This window comes from Eucalyptus grandis, chromosome 11 (genome assembly GCF_016545825.1).
Source record: "Eucalyptus grandis isolate ANBG69807.140 chromosome 11, ASM1654582v1, whole genome shotgun sequence".
Taxonomy (NCBI): domain Eukaryota; kingdom Viridiplantae; phylum Streptophyta; class Magnoliopsida; order Myrtales; family Myrtaceae; genus Eucalyptus; species Eucalyptus grandis.
Genome location: NC_052622.1, coordinates 32744164 through 32766718, shown reverse-complemented (window position 1 = coordinate 32766718; position 22555 = coordinate 32744164). Strand labels below are relative to the sequence as shown.

The 22555-nt window shown below is 38.5% G+C and overlaps 2 protein-coding genes across 2 annotated transcripts; one reads left to right on the top strand and one right to left on the bottom strand.

Annotated features, from left to right (window-relative positions):
* Window positions 1–1645: 1645 nt before the first annotated feature.
* LOC104427775 lies at window positions 1646–8637 on the bottom strand. Its single transcript, XM_010040815.3, has 14 exons — window positions 8138–8637; window positions 7230–7320; window positions 7017–7101; window positions 6622–6706; window positions 5736–5805; window positions 5260–5329; window positions 4345–4390; window positions 3787–4036; window positions 3450–3655; window positions 3266–3340; window positions 3072–3141; window positions 2868–2948; window positions 2169–2248; window positions 1646–2053 (listed from the first exon to the last, which is right to left on the bottom strand). The coding sequence occupies exons 1-14, from the start codon at window positions 8254–8256 to the stop codon at window positions 1975–1977; spliced, it is 1407 nt and encodes a 468-aa protein (XP_010039117.2). The 5' UTR covers window positions 8257–8637; the 3' UTR covers window positions 1646–1974.
* A 10133-nt stretch (window positions 8638–18770) lies between these two features.
* LOC104426101 (transcription factor CYCLOIDEA) lies at window positions 18771–20702 on the top strand. The gene is made up of 3 exons (XM_018865046.2): window positions 18771–18907; window positions 19008–20163; window positions 20352–20702. Exons 2-3 carry the CDS (start codon window positions 19129–19131, stop codon window positions 20418–20420), a joined length of 1104 nt encoding a protein of 367 aa, XP_018720591.2. The 5' UTR covers window positions 18771–18907; window positions 19008–19128; the 3' UTR covers window positions 20421–20702.
* Window positions 20703–22555: the final 1853 nt, after the last annotated feature.

Genomic DNA, 22555 nt, shown 5'->3' with positions numbered 1-22555 from the left:
ATATAGTTTTTCTTTTTTCTTTCTTTTTCTTCTTCTTCTTTGCCCGATCGCCTGCCACGAGCGAGCCTCAAGCTTGCCCGGCTCGCCAACGTCGGCGAGCTCAAGGCTCCCTAGATCGGTGAGGTTCGAGCCTTGCCAGACGTCGGCAAGGCTCAAGCTCGCCCCTCACCCAACGCCGGCAAGTTCGAGTCTCGCCAAATCGGCTTGGCTCGAGCCTCGCCAAATTCGGCAAGCTCGAGCTCGCCCCTCACCGAATCTAGCAAGACTCAAACTTGCCAAAGCCTCACCTAGCGCAGGCGAGCTCAAGGCTTGCCTAGCCAGTCACCAGCCATCACCGTGCCAACCACCAAAAGGAGGAAGAAGAAAGAAAAAAAAAATTATAATTTCGATTTTTTTTTTTTTTGTAAAGTTAAAGAGGGAAGAGAGAGATTGTGAGGTTTTGGTTGAAAATGGGTTCTAAATCCAACATATTTAATACCCACTTAAGACTCACCTATCTTAAGTTTTTAATTATTAAACCCATTTAACTAGTTTCTTCCAAAAATAAGTGACCTATTTATGATTTAAATGGGTCATATATAGATCTAAGACCCATTTTGCCACCTCTAATCATCACTAAACTAATAGGAGATTAGGGTTGATGCTAGTGGTACTCCATACTAATGGTAGAGACGTACAAAATAAAAGAAAATTATCCATAAAGTTTTAAATTTGCCATGTTACGGCTAATTCAATCCTAAACATTTTGACAACTTGCCAATTTGTTCATAAATATTTCAATTGTGTTGATTTAATTCTAAATTTATTAACGATTTATCAAACTAATCCTCAACATTTTAACGAATTGCTAATTTAATTTTTTAAGCTAATTTTGGCTAGATCTAGCTAATTTTGGCCATTTATCGTTGAAGTAATAATCCATTCATTGTCAGCCAATTTAGGTGACAGTCTTCGAATTATTTATTGATTTTTTCTTCTTCTTTTTTCTTTTTTTTTCCTCTCTTTTTACATAGGATTGAAGACCACTATGCGTTCGCCAACAACAGGTGAGTGTCACAACCCTTACTGTGGCCCACGAGGGCACCGCATCCCGCTTCAGCCCTAACCAGTCACAATGAGGGCCGCAACACTCACTATGGCTCGCAATGTGGGCAAAGGCTCACAACTCCCTCGCCAACCACAATGAGGGCTTCATAGCCCTCACACATGGCCAATGAAGGTCGCCAACCCTATGTAAGAAGAGAAAAAAATAATAAAATAATAAATATTAATTAAAAACTCTTTTTTAAAAAAAATTAAAAATTATCCATGTAAGTACCAACCGTGTCACATAAAATAATCGACGCCGACTAGATTACCATCATTACCGTTATTTGGCCAAAATTAATCGGAAAAACTTAATTGACATAATTGAAGTACTTAGTACTAAATTAGCAAGTTGTCAAAAAATTTATAACTGGATTGGCACAATTAAAGGATTTTAGACAAAATTTGCCACCGTATTATAGATTTAAGACTTTTTGGATAATTTTCACTAAAAAAGGATGTCACGTGACATCAATAGCATTAGTAGAGATGTAATATTTGCCACGCAAACACGCTGAAAATTACAAAGAATGTGGCACGAGCAGCAAACAACCTTGGCTCGTTAGGATTAAACAAATCTATACAAGCTTATGCAATTTATACAATGTAGCGCTGAAGCAGTCAAGCACAAAACCTGTAAACAGAACTTACGATACAAGTACAGAGCATTTACAATTTCGAATTAAAGATACATGGAACAAAACAAAAACATTATTTGAATATTGTATTCTGAAAATTCACTAATGTTTACTCAAACCAGTAACACCGTCTACAAAGTATCCCTATAAACATCAGTGATGGTTAAGAAATTTTCTAGCCCCACTCCAGCTGATTTATATAAAAAGAAAATCAGATAATAAGGGAGAAAAGCGATTTGCAGGATTATACCTAAACATCATATACAGGTAACCGCTCCTCTATGGAAACACGGCAAATTGGGCACTTCTTACATTTCTCACAGCATGCACTGCACAACATAGAGATAAACAAACCTTGATAGGAGAAACAAGAGAGAAAATTCACTATATGGAGTTATAATAACCGAAAGGAACTTTAAACTGCCCCGATTTACATAACCATACCTGCAAAGAACACGGTGACGACAGGGAAGCAGTACGATGCTAATTTCTCTCTCAAAACAAACCCTACACAAAACTTTTTCCTGCCAAATTATGAAGAAAAAACTTATGAGATTAGATTGCAGTAATTGTAAATCCATCCAGTACACATTGAAATAGTCATCAGCAAAGGTTTCTTCTTCCACATTTATGAAAAACCTAAGGACAAATGAGAATTCCACTGTCCCACATCGTATCAACTCCAGTAATCAGTGAGTTCATCGTAAAGGAGCCAAGGCTTATATGATCCATAATGCCGGCGCCCCAATCCAAATTAAATGAGCAATTGGGAGGAGGGTTCTCCCTAAAGTACAAAAGTCAACATATCTTTTTGGCCTAAAACGGCAGTGAGTGGTGCAGGGGATGTTTCAATTTGCTGCTTTTGGACGATGCCAAGGGGATAAGCTTGACTTTGCAGACTTAAAACCCTCTTAATGAATGAATGCCCAGCTATCAGTCTTCTAAAGATGTAAAGATTCGTGTGAAAACAAGAAATTCCTGAAATGTTCTGGTTGTGATTGAAGCTACTGAAGGCATCGCCTTTCACGTACATCTATGGTAGATGCAGATACTTAAATTACGAGCCCTGGTAAAGTCTATGGTTGCAACTAATCATAGTTCACAGAAAATCTGGCAGAAAAATAACAATTGATAAGCCCTTACATTTTGAAGTCTTTCGAATTCCTGCTGGCTGAATTTAGTGATTTCTGTTTGCTCACCTAAAGCTGCTTGAAGTCTCCAAACCTGAAAAGGTGCGATGGTCACTCCTTATTTCAACAAATACGATGTGGACTGTTTTCAGCAGTTCAAAATAAGATATTCTTACTAATGTAATTATATCAAAGAAAGGAGGACTGAGAGCCATACCTCCTCAGCTAGATCCCTTTTAGGCATTTTTTTCACTACTTCCGGTGGATAACCACAAAAGGTGTTATAGCTGCAGAGATAAAAGTGCGGGCCAATGGAAAAGAAAACACCATAAAAACAGTGCATTGTGAAAGCACTAGAATGAAAACAAAACAAGTCAAAGAGGACATTGAAATGCAGAGGTTAAAACCTACCCAGAAGCGCCCTCTTGGAAAAGCCGGGCTTGCTCCTCACGGCTTCCCTCATCAATTGACCACCATCCCAAAAGCCTGATGAACAGGTGTAACACATGCAATAAGAATAATTTGCAAAAGCAGATGATCACATTTTATTTGTCCAATGGCTTGCATGGTATCTTTCAGTTAAACATATCATTACCGGGAACCATGGTGCAGGAATGCTAGACAGTCATGAACTCTTGCCGAAAATATAAAGTATCTTCCAGCACCAGCACCACTCCGCAGAAGAAGAATTATTCTCTCCACTAACCTTGAAGCAGCAAATAGTACAGCAGTACCTTGCAAAAGGAACAGTGGAGAGAAAAGAATTGGGAGTGGTATATGTCTAGCAGCAGAAGGTGTTCCCTGAAATTTATAACAAATAAAGAAACTGTCAATAGAAAGTGTTGCAATATCATGTCATAACATCTTATTGTCTAAAAAGAAAACAGAGAGTATGTCAAATACTTATTGTCTATAACAATATGTGTACACACCTCTAAGCGCATACAAAGAAGGATCTGGAAACCAATAATTGGAAGTTTCATAATGTGGCCACCAATTTCTGGCAAGCCACATAGTCGATCCTCATTCTGATTCTCAGTTGATGAAACTACTAAGCCACTGTTCCAGTCAAGATATGTGATAGTTGCAGAAGACGAGCTGGGATCCCTTATGCGAGAATTTCGATGTATTATGGGATTAGACCACTTAGTACAAACAAGGCAGGCAAAGCACTCTGCAATGCTGCAGAAAAAGGCAATGTTACCTGATCTTCTGTCACAAAACTCACAGGAACATAGATGTTCAGTTGAGGAGCAAACAAGCACAAAGCTCGGAAAACGGTATCAACATTCACATTTGGATTTATTTCACAAGAGGAGATTGTATGTTCCAAGAATCAAAATTCAACAGGATGAGTGGAAAACGCTGAACTATAATTCGCTGAGAATCTAAAGAACTGGGTGCTACATACATCGAATAGCTGGGGCCGAACTCCAGATGTACAGTAAAGTCAGAACCATAAAATATTTAAGAGATTGACAAGTATGTACCCGAAATTTATAAATAAGTCCCACCAGCCAAGAGCACCGACATCTCCTAAGAACAAAATGAAACAAAAGGTTAACACGGAGATTTTGGAAGGTTACATAGGCAGCCTTCCAACTTCTTTGGTTCTTCAGATTAAGCAGTTAAGTGATCTTAGTACCTTAAAGCCACTTTCCCTATTTTGCCCTTAACATTTGTAAATTTGCTTGAGATTACAAGATGTTTGAGAAGACACATAAATGGTCAAACTAATTGAAAGTTGCACTTTCAGAAGATGCAAATGCCAGTAATCTTAGCTATGATACTATTACTAATTTGTAAATCATCTGAATCCAGACAACAAAAATCCCTTCTGTTGAGTCCTTCTCTATGTCAAAACTGGAGAGGTGACTATCACACTAGGGAAATTACCACTTCTTTAAAAAAAACTCAGCAACAAACACTTGTCTAGTATTACTGTCAAGTAGAAAGTGCAGAGGATCAACTTAAACTGCACTAACAATACAGGAGATATTAGCTCCATGGAAAATTGCAGGTTGAATTAAATTTGAACAAAAAAAGCATAGTTTGGTTCAAATACGAAGATTGTAGATATCAAAAAAGATATATGCAGAAAAAGCAGATAAAGATACAGGACAAGTAAAACATCCTTAATGACATTTTAATGAAAAAGACATCACAACCACAAAGCTTCACTACATATTTTTCCAGTGCATGCATGGAAAACTTGTGACGAAAGACAATCATATATGTTTTGACAGGACCCTTAGGACATTTACAACAATTCCCTGTCAAACTCCACATAAATAAGTGGGATGAGCACCTCTCACTATGTAACTAAGCATCAACTTTCATCACCAGAACCACTTCTAATTGGAAGTTACCCAGAAAAAGATTGACGAAAATTTAGCTTAATGTACCACACAGCTTAAGCAGGGTGAAGACTGTGGCAGCGAGAAAGAAGATCATGGAGATTGCAACCCAGAAGTGCTGTCAGCAAAAAGATTGACAACTCATCAGTAATCAATTCTTAAAGTATGAAAAGAAAAAAGGGCACCGGAGAGCATAAAACAGTGAAAACGCTTGAGAAAAGAGACGGGTCAATGCCCTGTTTAGGAAAAATTTCAGATACAATGGTGGTCCCACTAAACACCCCCAACACTTTGCCATAGTATGCCATCCAAAGTGTTATTCTACCAGACATCATCCCTTCATAAATTTAATGCCAACATCCCAGAAAATGTAACAGGTAGCACTTCAAAAATAAGAAAAACCATTGTCTGAGCAATCAGAATGACAGATATGGCAAAAGACAATATAAAGCACGTATCAACAAATAGCTTTCCAGCATCCAGGTATAGGTTATTCATATTTTCACCAAATTAAAACAACTTACAGGAAGTGTCTCCCATATTGCCTCGTCGGTCATGCCTTCATCATCCCCTGGCATCAGAGCCCTGCACATCCTGTGAACCATAGAAGTTAAGCTAACTATCAGACATGAGGTTCAGCAAACTGCTACTGCACTAGGCATGGGAGGAAAAGGCTTCCAGAGACCTAAACTCCAAAGAGTTCTATAGGCTATAGCACCGAATACTTGTGACTTCATGATGGTTGAAAGAACTTCAAAAAGTAAACCAACAGGAGGAGAGACTAACAAACTCCAACATCAGTTCCAGTGAGATTGTATTTGATGGTGCAGGAAGAGAAAAATGATGAATTCATCAATATCACCATTCGCGTCACAGGTATATAGCGTATTTATACCTCATGACATTTTTCTCGCTAATCATTCAGTAGTTTTTGAACTATCAGTTAATATGCCTTATCTGCATAGAGAGAGAATTCGACATAAAGATTAAACAGACATATTTGCTGATTAACGCAGTTGAATAACAATTGATTTTTCAACAAAACAATAAGGTAAGACAGTGCCTATAAGAACACCCAAGTGCATATGCTAGCAGCAATCCAGATTCTCATTCTGTTCCTCCAAGTCTGTATAAATTAGTTCATATAAGCATGCAGATCATCTTATGCAAACCTTAGAACTATCCCAGCAATATTTCTACAATTTCAATCATAACACCAAAATAATTATAATGACGACTTCATTTCTTAGTTGATCGTGCAATTATCCATCTTATTGATCTGCACAAGCCAAAAAGAGAGAACATCTATTGCTCAAAAAGAAATTAAAATAAACCACTTTAAAGAAAAAGAAAACGTATAGCAGTCTTCCATCGATAGTGACATAAATAAACAATCGCAACAGAACATACCTAAAGTTGTCAATAAGAATAATTATTTCCAGTGCCAACAAAGGAAGAAAGACTATCTTCAAGTTCACAGCAGGATCCCTATGAACTGCACAAGAAAGGAAAGAGAAAATGAATGAGATCAGTTATAACTCAAATTGACAGTTCTTAATTCTCAGGAATAGCCCACTCTTTCAAATAAAAAGAGAATGGAGGGAATCATCTGAAGAATCCACAAAACAACAGAAAAGCATGGGGAAACCGTAGAAAGAATGAGACAGCACAATATTCCTTGCGTAGATCTTGACAGATACACGAAGTAAGCAATACTGACTGGGCATGGCAGTTCAGAAAAACTGAAAAAACATATGATAATCTGAAGTCTAACAAACCAATGATGCAAAGAAGGTAGACTGTACCATAACCGCTCTCCAGATATATACAAAGAAGTAATTCAAATGCAACAAGCAAAGGTGTCGCCACAATGGCATGGCAAGGGGCCCACTGTCCAAAGAGAGAAAAGTCATTAAAGTCCAGTCTTGCTACAAGATTAAATTTTGACATAATAACAGATATAGATGGGATGAGCAGGGCAGAAACAACCACAGTTTTGGAAGCTCTATTACACCTACATGACGATTATGAGGAACTGACGGTGCTGGTAATGAAAATCTCCCTCTTGCAACAACAGCATGAAATACCCAAAGCGGGAAAAAGATTATCCTGCATGTCAAAGCGAGCTCGTGTTAACCCTCATATTACTGTCAAAAAAGAAAAAAAGTTAACAGCGAAAAAGCGATGTTGAAGACATTTCAATGCACATAGATGCTACAGGATTTCCAAAGGACACCAAGAGGTGTGATCACACATCATGCTCCTGACAAATCTGCATCTTCAAAAACTTAATTTAGCATGCTCAATCACCGGTTTCTCCAGTCTTGCATGACATCCAATATTGGAGAACTAAAAAGTAACACAATTCCGATGCTCAGAAGATTAATGGCTTACGCACTGTAGATTGATTATCGCCCTCTCAAAATTTCCTACTTTTTGCCTTTTCCGTCAATATATTCACATTTCAAGATCGCCAATTCTCAATGACAAGTGGGAAGAACTGACAAGGGCCTTAACATAGTGCCGAAATCATAAAAAGGAAAATCGAGTTCTGGATTGCTTTTCCGTTTTGGAAAAATTTTAGGCTTAATTTGGCAGACAAGAATGCGCGTGCTCGGTCAAGTATCAATAGAACACAGGACTTCATGAAATCCAATCCAAGTCACTGTCAGGAAGAGACTGCAGATCATACCAACAAGATTTTCGCGGACCACAGAGAATTTAGGAAAGGAAAAGCAAAAAGTTTCCTTTCCCAGAAAAGTAACGAGAACGCCGCAGCTCCGACCCAATCAATCAATCACACAATCAAAATACCTTCGACACACAACGACTCAATCAACAGACCCTCAGATAACAAGAAACTAAAACGATCGTCGAAACCATGGACCCAACGGATCATCAACAGCGAAATCAGCAGAGAACTGACCACCAGGAGTAGCGCACGCCGCGGTCGAGCTTGAGGAGGAGCAGGAGGGTGAAGGCGAGCAGGAGGCCGTGCGCCACCAGCGCCAGCACGGACTTCAACACCCTTCGCCAGCTCATCATCCCTTCGCCGCCGCCGCCGCCGCCGCCGCTGCTGCTGCTTTTCCCCCGCCTCAGTCCGTCCCCTTCCCCCTCACCAATTCATGAACCGAGAGCAGAAGAAGAAGAAGAAGGCTCAACCCTAACCAGCGAGAATCGCTCCCCCCTCTCCCTGCCTCAGCGATCGAACGAAGCCAGTGCGAGCGCCATTGAAGGACGGAAACCTCGACCTCTCCAATCTCTCTCTCTCTCCTTCGCCGGCCGATCGCTTTGGGTTTCTTCTGTTACGCATTCACTGCGGGATTCGTTTCTTCTCCGATTCTTATTGATTGACGTAAAACAAAACGCATTTACTGAGCATTCGTCACCCCCTCCCTCCCTCTCCCTCTCTCTCTCTCTCTCTCTCTCTCATACATGGCTTTCCTCTCACGGCAAAGTAAAGCTGACGCTACCGCCAAAACCGGGCCGCTCCACCGAACCGGTTCGGCCGGCGGGCCGTTTCCCGGACCGGATTCGCCGTCCCTTTCCATTCGAGTCCAGGAAGCATTACCAACGCGTTCGCTTTCGGCCAGAAAGAGACCCTCTCGTGTCGTTTTTCAAATCAATTTGCATTCCCGACCCCCAAAAAAGATTTATCCTCCGTCGTCGGTCGTCGCCCCCCCCGAAAAAACAAAAAAAATCGTTGCTACGTGGCGTTGCAAGTTGATTTTTTAGCGAGATTTTTTTCTTTTCTCGCGGTGACGTGGAGGAACGGACGGCCAGGATCGAGCTTGGGGACAGGATATGGTTAGAAGACGACGCGGGAAGTTAACGAGAGGAGTTAGGCGTGTCGAGTTAGGCGAGAAGACCGAGGACAAGACATGTTGGATTTCCCACAGCTGCACAGAGCAGCAGCACCAGTAGTAGTGGAGGTAGAGTAGGCACTAGCGAGCCACTGTCCGTCTGATGGGTCCCGAATGAAACGGCTTTTGCGGAGGCACGTGCGGCGCCACGTGCGAAGTTTCGGTGGTTTCCGCGTCGATCTTTCATCAGCCCACAGAAAAGAAGAGAAGTTGGGATTTTTATTTTATTTTTTTAAAAATTTTGAATTGGACCCCGGGAAAGAATAAAGTGAGCCCATTTGCGTGAGATTAAAGCTCGCGAAATTCTTAATGACTTTTCTAATCGGTCTTTACCCCACCAGCTCCCGTCCGTTCATTGGATTCCTCCCTTCGATAAAACTCAATTCTCTGAATAGTTTGTGATTCTAGCCACTCTTTTTTTGTAACAATCATGGATCGAAAAAATAGTGAAGCGGACTTGTGTTCAAAAGAGATGGTATGAGAAATTGAATTTGAAATATTTTGAGATCATTGGTGCATTAATTTTTTCGTAATATATAAAATTAATACCATTGAAAACCTATAATTTGGCTCAATGAAGACAAAATCAAAACGATATCGTGTTTGGAGTTTTTGACTGGTTGGGTTAGTGGAGAATTCCATGATTTCGAATTTACCTACCGGTGAAGTTTTCCATTATTGAAAAAAAAAGCCGTTCCAAGTCAACTTCCTTTTGTCTATTTAACTATTGGGTCTCTTAAAAAGGTTAGATCAATTTTTCATATAGTGGTACTTGCTTAAGCAGGAAACATTTTATAGTGTATACCATGATCGATGGAGAGGGAATTCATGGTACACACGTAATCCAATAACTAAATCCACTACAAATTACATCTCACAAAAGGAAAAATGGAAGGCAATGGGTCATGTTTGTCGATAGTGCTTATTAAAGGCAAATTTATAAGTAAGAGATTGAAATGAGACTTTTTAGTCCCCAATCAATCTACATCCGCTGCCTCATCGAGCTTCCCACTACATAAAGCCCCTCTTTAAGGGAGGACACATGTCATTCATTACAAATCTATTTTCCAACTGGCCCACCACCAAACTTTTGATTCATTGGATATATCAAAGAAGGTCAAATCCTAACAACACATCCATACAGTATTGAAAGTTGTGGCGTGGTATTATATTCTCAGCTTTACTTTTATCCATTTCGACAAAGATGGCAACATACTTTGTGGATTGATGATGGGTTCAAGGGTGAGATTTCAAGTGGGTTCATCGTTTCTCCGTAATTGTGCGAGGCCTCAATTTTCTTTTATGGTCTTTCCCAAATTTTTGGTTGCATTTCATTTGAATTTCCAAGGCAATCTCAATGGATTTTCCAGCGTCGTGTCCTCTTATTTGTGAGTTTCACATGATCATTAGAATTTCTATTTTAGAAAATGATTTAAAATGTGTCAATTTATATACAGGCGATAATCCTTAACATAACGTGAGAATATGACTCAGACTCCACATAAATTTTATGAAAGAAAGTCCCTAGCTTGACATAAACTTACTGTGGGGACATTAATCGATATAAATTCTTTTTGTTATGCTTCAGATTATATCGTTTTTATTAACGGACTATTCATTTGTGCATTTCGTATTAATCTCAACATAGCTGTCACATCGCCCTTATTATCATACAATTCTAACTCCGTCACGTTGCATCGAGTTCGAATATTCTCTCTCGGACGCCGTCACGCCGTGTTTGGAACCGCAAGATTTCGCACGAGCTCATCTGCTTCAATCGCTTCATTTCGTTTCATGAGGGGCGGCGCGACAAGCAACGGTACAACGGAAGGCAATCATTCAAATTATTAAATTTTCCAGTTCTCTCTTTCAATCAATGAGACTTATCTTTAAATTTTGGGCCCCACTTATCCCTTTCTTTTCATTTCCTTTTATTTTTGGTCCACCTACCACGAGACGACAAGTGGAGATCGCACGTTGATTTGCAGTCCGACGGAGGTTTTGATGAATACACTCGGTCGATAAAGTGGGCCCACTCGTGAGTCTATATATATACATATATATATATTCGAATCCAACTCAAGATCGACTCCTGACCTCTACTGCTCATCTAGTAAAACACGGAAACAAAAATCATCAGACGCGACACGAGACCTGGTAATTTAGGAATCATGGAATGTCTGTATCGAGGAGGCCAATTTGAATAATCTCAAATTTCCGGCTATAGAAGTAGGCCCCACTAAGACCCCCCGAAAGATCTCAAAAGAAAGAAACTATTGAATGGATTCGCATGGCCATGTCCCCTGCATGTTCCACGAGGGATCGGGTTTTTGAAATGAAGACATTGATTTAGCGATGTTATCCATATTTCTTGAGATACTTGAAAACAAGGGAAGAGGCAAAAAAAAAAAAAAAAAAAAATTATGATTGGCAATTGGAATAAGGACTGAGTTATGATTAAATAAAGTAGGTTAAAAAAATAATTACCAGATAGCGATGTTAGCGTATCTAATACTATCGAGTGTTTGATATGCTTCGAGATAAAATTGAAAAATAAATAGATAAAAAAGTCAAGTTAAATAAGAAACTAAAATTAGAAAATTCAAAGAAAACTCTAGAACTGAGAGTTGCTGCTGCCATGGGGGCCATCGCAATCGAAAACCACCCACCAGCATCCCTTATACACAGTGGCACGGATCTATAGATTTTTGAGGCCACAATAGAGAGATGGGGGGCGAAGGAATTTCGTGCTACCACTAACATGTCTTGTAGTGATTGAGATATGGGTTGTCGACCCTCAATCTCTCCATCGCCATCTTCACCCTTGCCCCTTAAGAGCTCGTGTCCTCCACAAGGATTCTTGCTTCACTAGTTGTCGTCATCGACGATTCCAACGCTGTCTCTATGAACGAGATAGCGGAGGACCGCGATGAGGATAGTCAAATCAGCTCCGATGCCCATGTATCGTAAGTCGTTGTAACAAACCTCAATAGCCATATATCTAGATAAGATTGGAAAATATACTTTAAAAAAATTGAGTTAAATGAGAAACTAAAACTTAGTGGTCGATCAATGTAACAAATCTCAATGGCCACGCATCATAAACACACTTTCACCCGTCATTCTCATTTATAGTTTTGCACTGATTTTTTCCCTACCATGCCTTTCATCCTTCTTCTTCCTTCTTTCCGTTTCCTTTTTGTAATGGTCAGCAAAATTGGTCCATTCTTTTACAAACCATCTCACCGAAACTCTGGCCAAGACGAAATTTTCGTCGCGATGATATGACTGTTGACATTGTTTTGAGCGCAAAGGCCCACTGAGTATTTTTGTCCAATGGCCCAGTCAATGGCATTTGTGTATGGGCTTGGATCCCTTACCCTATTTTTAACAAAAAACCCACTAAAATAAGACTAATGAAATCATAAATTTTTCGAAGCAGGGCAAATACCATGGCTAGCCTTGTTGTAATTAATCATATAGGATCTTTAGGAAAAAAAAAATATTATTTATGATGTAGGAGCCACCGAATGAAAAAAAAAAAAAAAAAAAAGGATGTAGGAGCCACGATTAAATAACCAGGAAAAAAAAAAAAAGGAAAATAACCTACACTTCAATCTCTGCCTTTTCTCTCTTTAGTCGGACAATTTTACTACTCAGTTCCCATGAAGAAGATCTTTTTTACGTGCTGGTAAATTTTGAAAAAGTTGGTAAATACTAGATATCAAAAAACTGTCAGTGAAGACAGTTACCGGTTATCTGGTTTTGATAACTTAGCGAGGCTTTAGGGAAATTACGAACTCTTTGACCGTTTGTAAATTACCAACTTATCTTTTATCAACTTCTATTCGCCTTTCTTACCAACGCATCAACCTTACCAACAACTTAATAAATTCTATTTGAGTATCGACAATCCGATTTAGTTATCAACAACTTTTGGGTTACTAGCTCTCATATGAGTTACTTACATATCTATATTTGTTTTCTTAACTTATCAACTCTTCTTTTCATTTACAAATTTACATGAATTTCCATACTTCAATAAAGTAACTAACAAGTTTTCTTTCACCGGGGCACCAAATAATTTTGTTGCGTTAATTCTTGTTTGAGTTACTTATCAAAATCTATTTATTTTTGGAAAACCTTACCAACTTTTTTATTGAGTTATCAATTTTTATGCTGATATTTTTTCTACTTGATATTTCTTTTTAGACTTAAACTCTGTTTAGTAACATTTCTATTTCTCCCCATTTCTATTCTTTCGTTCTCTGAAAAAAAAAAAAAACAGAAATCCATTCGGTAATATTGATTAATTTTTCTACTCTCTGTAATAAAAAGTGGAACAAATTTGGAATAGAAATAAGAAGTAGAAAAAAAGTAATTTTTTTGTTCTCGGGAATAATTTCTAAACATAAGTTATTTTCTCTTTTCTTCTTCTTTGCCGCCACCACCCCTTGTTGTTGCTTGTGGTCGGCCAACCTCTATTGACCACCACTTGTCGGTTGGTTGACCGTTGTTGCCGATTGACTATTGCCACTAGCTGACCAACCATTGCCAATTGTCGCCGCTTGCTGCCATCAACCAACTGTCACCTCCAGCCAACCGACGACTGTCGGCGACCGCCACTGCTACCAACCAATGACCACCGACATTGATGCTCGCCATTATCGCTGTCGCCACTTCTAATTGATGACCGCCAACCGTCGTTGCCTGCCACCGATGCCGCCATCACTGATCAATGACCTTCGACCACCCACGCGGGCGGCGTCAGCAATTATTTACGATAGGCGGTGGTGGCAATAAGGAAGAATAAGAAAAAAAATTAAAAGAAATTTTACATTATAAAAAATTCTGTGAATCATACCAAACGTATTTCCATTCCTTTTCTATTTCAATAATATAAATTTTATATAGTTACCAAACGCATTTTTTTATTGAGAAATTATTCCGAGAAATAGAAATAGAAAAATATTATTATGAAAAGAAATTATTTCCAAAATAATAGTGTTATCAATCATTATTCAAAAATTAACAAAAGAGAAAAAAATTCCATATTCTTACGTACAGAACAGCAGCTTTTTGCTTTCTCTTCCACGAATATAGCTCCACATGTCCATAGGCTTTAGTATATGGCCAAATTTTTTTACCTATTCTAGGTGAAAGTGGAATATCCATGTTCATACGATGGTATATCCATGTTCACATGTCGATAGGCTCCATTATTTCAGCTTCTTTTGTTTACCTACTCTAGGCAAAAGGGAAATATCCATATTCATACGATGGTACAGACAATGAGGCGTTTGATCCATGTTGTCATTCCTATCTTGAAAGAGAGGACCAAGCAAGGTAAGAAATGAAGGACATTGCTCTCTTGAGCAAAACAGCGATTGAGAAATATTGGTCTGGAGCTAGATGACGTAGTGTTGTGTTAAATTCGCATGCTCTGTTAGAAAGAATCTCGAGCAAATCCCATGATTTACATAACCTTATTAGGGTTATTAACAAAGTTTTCATGTTGATTTTTAGGCGCCCTCAAGGAGCCCAGCGAGGTGAAAATATCATGTATGGAGGTTTTTCCCAAGTTAGAGGATTTTCCCCACTATCCTTCTTTCGTTAGCCCCTCTCTAATTTCTTCTAGAAAGCTCGGTATTAATATATCCTTGTGATTTTGAATTAAAAGAGAGCTTTCAAAAAGTAGCTCATTGTAACGATCTTTTGAAGAGAAAATCCCGAATCACTGAAGGTATAAAAAAGAAAACATGGAAACAACCGTGTGTGATATGTTTGTTTTTTAATCAATTATTCATGTTAACCAACGTGTAAATGCACTCTACTTTGTTATATAGTTATCTTATCTTATTTATGTCAAAAAGAAAAGAAAAGAAAAGAGTAGATGACATAAATGGCCTTAAACTTTAGCTCAAAGATTATTGCAAAACTTATGGACCATTCGCTCAATATGCAATATAATTGTTGAACTTTAGCTTAAGCAACCATTTGCTGTCATTCTTATCCACTTATGTCATCCATCCCAATGATTAAAAACGGAATATCTTCAAGAGCAATCTAATGAAATCACAAAACATAATGAGAGACCACTTGTGCGTTCCCCTTAACCTAAGGAGATCGGATAAAAATAGAGACAGCTTTTCTTCACGTGGGCCATTTCCTTTCCCATCCGGACATCTTCAGATAGTGGATCAACAACGTACGACAACGAATCAACTCTCTCCATATGTGCCTTATACATATATATATATATGCGCGCGCGTTGTTTTGTCACATTGAAAGCGGCTAGAGTACAGATTCAAACTTGGCCAAATAATGTAGCTTGTGGCTGGTTTCATTACGGCCAGAAACTTCTGACAAACCCTAATGACTCTTGAGTCTCTATTGTCACGTTGCGACTTCTCTCCTCCAGACAAGTACATTCGCTGGCAAATCATACACACGTTTGTTTTCATCTGCAGCCGACCTGCTCGAAAAGCTCGATTAGAGAACGAGTGAAAGAGACTACAAATCGATGTAATATGATCCCGTTGAAATCTAGGAGATCTGGCCATGCGTACCGTTGAAATATACTAGTGGAATTTTGTTCATCGAATGCTCGGATCAAATACTTTAAAATCAGTTATGAAAAGCACTTAAGACTCTTCAAATTGCAAGAGCTCGCAGGCAAGAAGATAAGAACGAGCATAAATGGACAAACTATGTATAGCTTACTGCATGAGGAGTGAGTGCAAAGCACGAAACCCAAAAGCCATACTACATTTGGAAAACGGTTCATCCCCTCTCACCCTGAAGATCCAAGACAGGTGTCCCTTCAATGATGTCTTTTCTTTGTAAGAGGATGGTATTGCAGAAGCCCCGAACAAGATTGAGACCACAAGCATATCCTTATGGACGACAGCTGAAGGGGCGTTTGTTGGTAAAGGCAGAGATACTTCACACGAAGTTGAAAGGAAAGCACTAAAAAGAAAATAAAGTAAAAACGACTGGAAGGGGTTTTACGCTCGCACTATCACCATCACACATCACTACAAAATGACGAACCAATCACAATTCACCCTCGTCTTTTCTTCGTAGTTATTATCTGCTGTTTGAAAGCAACCCGTGAGAGAGAACCGTGGTGTCTAGCAATATATGTGGTCCTTGTAGTGATATCCCTCTGACGAGAGAGAGAGAGAAAGAGAGATTGCGGCATGAATAAATGGAAAGAGAGCTAACCACGGTGGCAAAAGAGCATGGAAAGTGATGAATCGAATGGAGTAAGCAACTGCAACTGAAGGACTATGTTGATCATTCGAAGCAGAACGATGCAAAGACCAAATTTGAGGAGGTTTGGTGTTCATGGCAAAGGTCATCGGTAAGGTCCTTGAGGATTTTTTTCGATCCCACAGAGAGAGAGAGAGAGAGAGAGAGAGGAATGGTTGGTCTGAAGAGATATACAACGGATTGATGAAATGGAATGGCAAAAAATGTCAAATATGATGCATAGAAATTCAAAAAGTTAAAATCAAATGTCAAATATGTCCTTACCGTACATTTGACATTAAAAGAAGAAGAAGAATGAAAAATATTTTTCATGAATTAAAAATAACAAATGTAGATTTAAGGAAACAACTTCCCTTCATGGTAACAAGAAAATCACTATCTCTAAGAAACTAAATAAAGGAAAATTTTCATGAAATATATTATCTTATATCATGATATTTAAGTGAAACAAACGTACTCTTCATTTGTTTTATTTAAATGATGTAACTAGCATTCGTTTAGCAAATGAAACAAGTCATTTCACATTGAAAAGTTTTTACCAAATCTTAAATCTATTGTGGATTAGAGTTGTGATCTAGATTCATACATAAGTTAAGATTCAAGAAATTTACAACATATATTTAATATTTTAAAACTATAAGTTTCGTGTATCCTTTTCATCTTGTGCAGGTCAACTTATTAACAAGTTAAGTAAGTCGAATCATCTGTCATGGTAACCTAATGGTATCAGGATGGTATTTCAAAACATGAGATCATGAATTCGAATCCTCTTATGGTAGTAGTATGCATATTTTAGTGGATGGGCGTTGCACCTCTAGTGTTGGCTCGCCAACCTTAGACCAGTGAGACATAAGAGATGCCAAAAGATGATCTTTCTGTGATCTTAAATCCAAACATTTCAAGTCGAATATAAAATCATTATGGTACATTTGGAGAGAGTAATTATGCAAATAATCCATCTCCTCCTTTTATTTGGACAAGAGAAATCCTTAGTAAGCCAATTAACGATCCTTTCGCTTGTGGTAAGTTTTAAGGTTTCCTAATTATTTCCATATTTTGGATTATATGCATCTTGATCACATGTCTACATGTTAATAAATATGTAAATCTCATTTGATGTAATCACATATGATCTCCGTGTGTACATATAGACCAAGCACATCATTAACATAAAAGACGTCACTCAAACAACAAAATCAATGCAATAACATTCCATGTGTGTGATAATGACAGAGAACGAATGTCAAGGTTTGGACCAATGGCTCAATTCTCGAGCACAAATTGTATACACCAATCGATGCAAACGTTCAACACCATAACTTGATTAAGATAACTTGATTAAGATGTGTATACAGTTTGTGAGATCATATGAAAAAAATAAAAAATAAAAAAAAAAGTCACGAGAGATTATCATAATCATTTTGTGTGAATAATCGGTACAGGCTGTGCACATCAAAAGACTGGGTTAAGAGAATTTGACTAGAATTTGTTGAGAGAGCTTGAGAATTGGGTGAGTGATAGAAGAAAAGAGATGTGTCAGACGTGCTATGTCACCTTGTGACAAGGAGTGACTTGTTGTGGGAAGATTCATGAACGTGCATGTTATCTCTCTCTGCGCGTGATTGTGTCCAACCCTAGGCAAGGACAGTCCCCTTTGACTATGAGTCCCCTTCTCTCTCTCTCTCTCTTTCTCTCTTTCTCTCTCTTTCTGTGCTTATCCAAAGAAAAACCTCTCTCTCTCTCTCTCTCTCTCTCTCACGCTCATTCTCTCTTATGTCTCACACTCGTACAAACATAAACGGATAGGACATTAACAAATGCCATATATCGAATCAGGAGCATGACCACATATAGTGGCGGTCCCAAGTGTTTTCCCTTTTCTTGCTTCTTTTCTGATTTGATTTATCGTTAAAAGATAATAATAGAAATGATTCTTCAATTTTACTTCAATATATAATTTGATATCTAAACTTTTAATTTATTTATAATGATTCTCAAACTTTAATTTGTTCAATATAATCATTCATCTTATGATACTTGTTGAAATTAATCATTGAATTATATGAAGATGTTCAATATTATTATCTTATTAATTTGAATTTGAAATCAACAATGAACATTTCCATATAATTCATAAACTAATTTAAATATGTACTAAAAATTCAGATATCATATTGAATAATCACGTGGAACAAGTTATAAATTTAAGAACTATGTTACATAACGAGTCAATACACAAAAATTATTTGTGTTATTTTTCCTATCCCCAGTCAAATCAATACATGCTCTTACGTGACTGATTTGATCTTTGAAAACCTCTCGGAGCTTTTCTCTTGATGTAATCAGTACGAGCCCACTACAGCTATTAAGGGAAAAAAAACCGAGCGTCAAACACAAAGATTAACCTACAGAATCAATTTACAAAAAGCGACATGAAAATACTATAAAACGGAAGTTGTCTCGCCCTTCCTCAGCAAACACATGTGTGCCTTTATGCTAATAAAATCTCTTTCTCTTACACTCCCACGCAAAAAATTCCATCACTTGTACCTGATAAAGTATGTCTGTAGTTGCATATCAAGATCTTATGTTTTATAATATATGAAAATGTACTCCATCTCCTTCTCAACTCCCGGGCTGTGTCTTTTGTGCTTGCAGTGACTTTGAGTTTTGACAGAGATGAAGCATCTCAATCAATGTGGCACTCGTGTCAACTTCAATTTCTAACCTAACCCTTCTGGCCCTTTGCCTTTGCTGCAGTCACAGTTGATGATGCGCAATGTTTCACTCAAACCACAGTACCATTGACCTCATATCCTCCAGTGAACGGCCGATCCTTCAGTATCCCATCTTCCATGACACTAGCTTCGATTCCAGACAAGAAGACCTTCCTTTCTCTCTCTACAGCTTGCCTTCTCCCTCCATTTTCAACGATGATGAAAACGAGGACGGTGCTTCTCTGCAGATTCACCACGATCTCTTGTTACAAGGGCAGCAACCGTTGAACCCTCATCACCAAATGACGGATCTCATGACCTTCTCTGCTGGCGATTCGATCGGACACAACACCGGAGTGAAACCCGAAGCGACTGCTGAGCAGGTTGTTCCGACGGAGAGGTCGTCGAAGAAAGATCGGCACAGCAAGATCAACACCGCTCAAGGCATGAGAGACCGGAGGATGAGGTTGTCCGTTGAAGTCGCGCGTGAATTCTTCAATCTTCAAGACATGCTCGGCCTCGACAAAGCTAGCAAAACCATCAAGTGGTTGCTAGTGAAGTCGACACCTGCCATTAAAGAAGTAGCTAGAGGCCTTCAGAAGACCAAGAACCGCGAAAGCATTCCTATTATGAGCGTTCCTTCCAGATCGGAGCGTGAAATGATGCCTGAAATAGGCAGAATCGCTAAGGATAATCAACAAGAGACTATTGCAAAAAAGAGAAAGGTCAAACAATCAAGAAAGACTGTGTTTCGCCCTACGGGGAGAGAGTCAAGGGCAAAGGCGAGGGAAAGAGCAAAGCAAAGAACAAGGGAGAAGATGATGCTTCAAGGACTCAATAGAGGGGATCGACCTTGCAAGGAATGGACAGAGAGCGATATGAACGACCGACTACCATCCAATTGCTCCATCGGAACTAGCGAAGACTCTGGAAATCGAGGAAGCGGCATCGAAGTTCCTAACATGGATGTGCAAGTTCAATTTGAAGGAGAAAGTTCTTATGATCAGAAGAGGTATTATTCTGAAAGAAATGAGACAGTGGCTGATAATGCATCTGAAGTTCACAACTTCAACCATCCTCAAAGCACCCGAGTAGAGGTCAGTGCCGGCTTCAATATTTTCCCCCTTGATAAATATAATTGTCAACCAACAATTCGAAGCATTCAAATAGACTGGCTAGTTATTTGTTTTGTTCTATGTTTCTTGAGTAATGAAAGGCATCAAGCATCTATGAATTGCCAAATTCCTATGAAGTCATCAGCTGACCAATGCATGAACTCTTGCAGCATCCGTTCACTGAATTTGAATTGCTTTTCCAGCCATGGGAAGCCTACACCGGCCAATATACGCGCTAAATTGGACAATTTCTAAGCACTTCTCTCTATGTCAAGAAGGGGAAATTTTTTCAGGAATCAGCCTACACCAAACGAGATATTGCATCCCATTCTGTTGGATTTACTTGGAATCTTGCTGTAACTGGTAAAAGACCTAAGTTGCGTGATATTGTGGTGAATTCTCTTTCTTGCTGTGGATGTGGTGATGTTTTAGAAGGAATGATGGGAAGAAGATAGTTTACAGACCTTCTGCTAAGCTGCTCCAAGAAAACTTAATATTTATGCTACATCCGAGTTTGTGGACCCTGATGCTCGTTTTTCTTTTCATGTCATTCTAGTAGACATCGTCAACATGCTTCATTGGAATTTTAGGAAGACATTAACTTCAGTCCTGTTCGATGACTCAATAACTGTCGAAGATCAAAACATTGAGCACTCAGGAAGATTGAGCATGTTTGATAACATTAAAAATCATGCAAGGAATGAGTCACTTAGTCCCTTTCATGAAGAAAATATATATAAGCAGTAGAAATTACAAAATTATCGGTTATGTTGCTAAAGCAGTGGATGATATTCACATTCCACGTTTTATAAGTAACTGTTATATCCACATTTCAATTTCTTAGTTTTATCAAGCAGAGTTCAATGTCCATTTTCATTTGATAGTGTCAACACTGTAATTCATTGCTTAAAATTTCACTACTTGTTTTGTAGTTTTATAAACCAAGAGATGACTACTCAATTGTGAAAAATATATATCTTGGGCTCTCCTTATTTTCCTTTCATGGAACTTCAAAATAAGATGCCAATAAATCCTAAAGAGACTGACAGCTGAAGGAAAAGTTTCGGTATTAGGAGATGCATGCTCATTTATAGAAAAATGCATGATATAATTGTGAGAATGCATGCACTTTATGCATCTATTGCATGACTGATGTAGTGTAACTATCCTTTTTATAATGTCCACTGTGCATCCCCACCAACTTAGTGGATGAACTTGGAAAAAAAATCTCTACTTTGATTGGCTTTCTCCAGATATCGATGTCACCTAGCATAACTGCTACCCAAAACATCTTCTCATCATGAAGATGATTTATCTCGATGAGAGCAATACTTTCAATAAATTAGGAAAGGAAAACTAGATATTATATGTGAAGAAATAATGCTTAATGATAATTGCTTTTTTCAGTCATTTTGTTAAAAAAAAAAAGAATCTCTCCATCTAATTTGATCTATAGCCAACGTATATCAATAGCCCTAAGTCACACGTATCCCCTAACACTTCCAAGAACACTATAACACATTCGATAATGTTTCAATAATCTCTTTCACTAGGTTAGAACCATTGCTCCATGGAAAACAATAAGCAATGTATCGAGTCTCCCTACAACAAGATGAACTAAGAAGTCTAGAATCAAACTTGATTGATTTAGGTATAAAATCCAAGCCACAAAGGATAACATATATGCACACTAATTTTCAAGCGCATATGTGCTAGAGTTGGGCAGTAAGACTGACTGATGCACCACGATCATGTTGACTAGAGAAGAATAGCTGAAGGAGAACGCTCTTGAGCCTTGTTAGGTTTGATAGAACTTCCCAGAAAAATCAGTGCTCCATAGGGGGCCATATTCCAGAGAAGAAGATATTAAAGTACGATAGTGAATTGATAAAGTGAAAGGGCTGCGGCCTCATCAATTTTCTAGGGTTTCATAGCTTTTTACAGGAGTTTGCCTGTTGGCCACAAAAGTAAAAAAAAAAAAACAAAACAAGGAGTCTTTCTGTGAGCATTCGTACTAAGGACGTCGCAAAAGCCAAGAAGATGAAGTTCTGGCGCGTCCATCAGTCCAACGGATCGGGCTTCTGGCACGTGTTTCGCGACCAACGTGCCGGGTCTAAGTATGAGATTTCTAGTATGGATTATATAATAAATAGAATCACTCGAAACGCAAAACTCTATTAGGAAAATTTTTACTTTACTTAACAGCACGTCTCACAATTTCTCCAAGTATTATCCCTTTAGTCACATAGAAAAGTCTGAACGATGATCACAATTATTTATTCATACTCACATATATCAAAATATAATGTATAGGTAAGAATCTACGCACTATATTTGATGCAAAATTATGCATATTTTCCTTGCTTAAATACAC

Excerpts from the sequence above, each read along its gene's own strand:
- LOC104426101 (XM_018865046.2), top strand. The coding sequence starts at position 19,129 with ATGTTTCACTCAAACCACAGTACCATTGACCTCATATCCTCCAGTGAA. Across the intron at positions 20,164-20,351 it reads CTCAAAGCACCCGAGTAGAG|CATCCGTTCACTGAATTTGA; the intron begins GTCAGTGCCGGC and ends GAACTCTTGCAG.
- LOC104427775 (XM_010040815.3), bottom strand. The coding sequence starts at position 8,256 with ATGATGAGCTGGCGAAGGGTGTTGAAGTCCGTGCTGGCGCTGGTGGCG. Across the intron at positions 3,341-3,449 it reads TTCCTGCACCATGGTTCCCG|GCTTTTGGGATGGTGGTCAA; the intron begins GTAATGATATGT and ends CCTGTTCATCAG. Across the intron at positions 2,249-2,867 it reads AATTCGAAAGACTTCAAAAT|GAAAAAGTTTTGTGTAGGGT; the intron begins GTAAGGGCTTAT and ends ATAATTTGGCAG.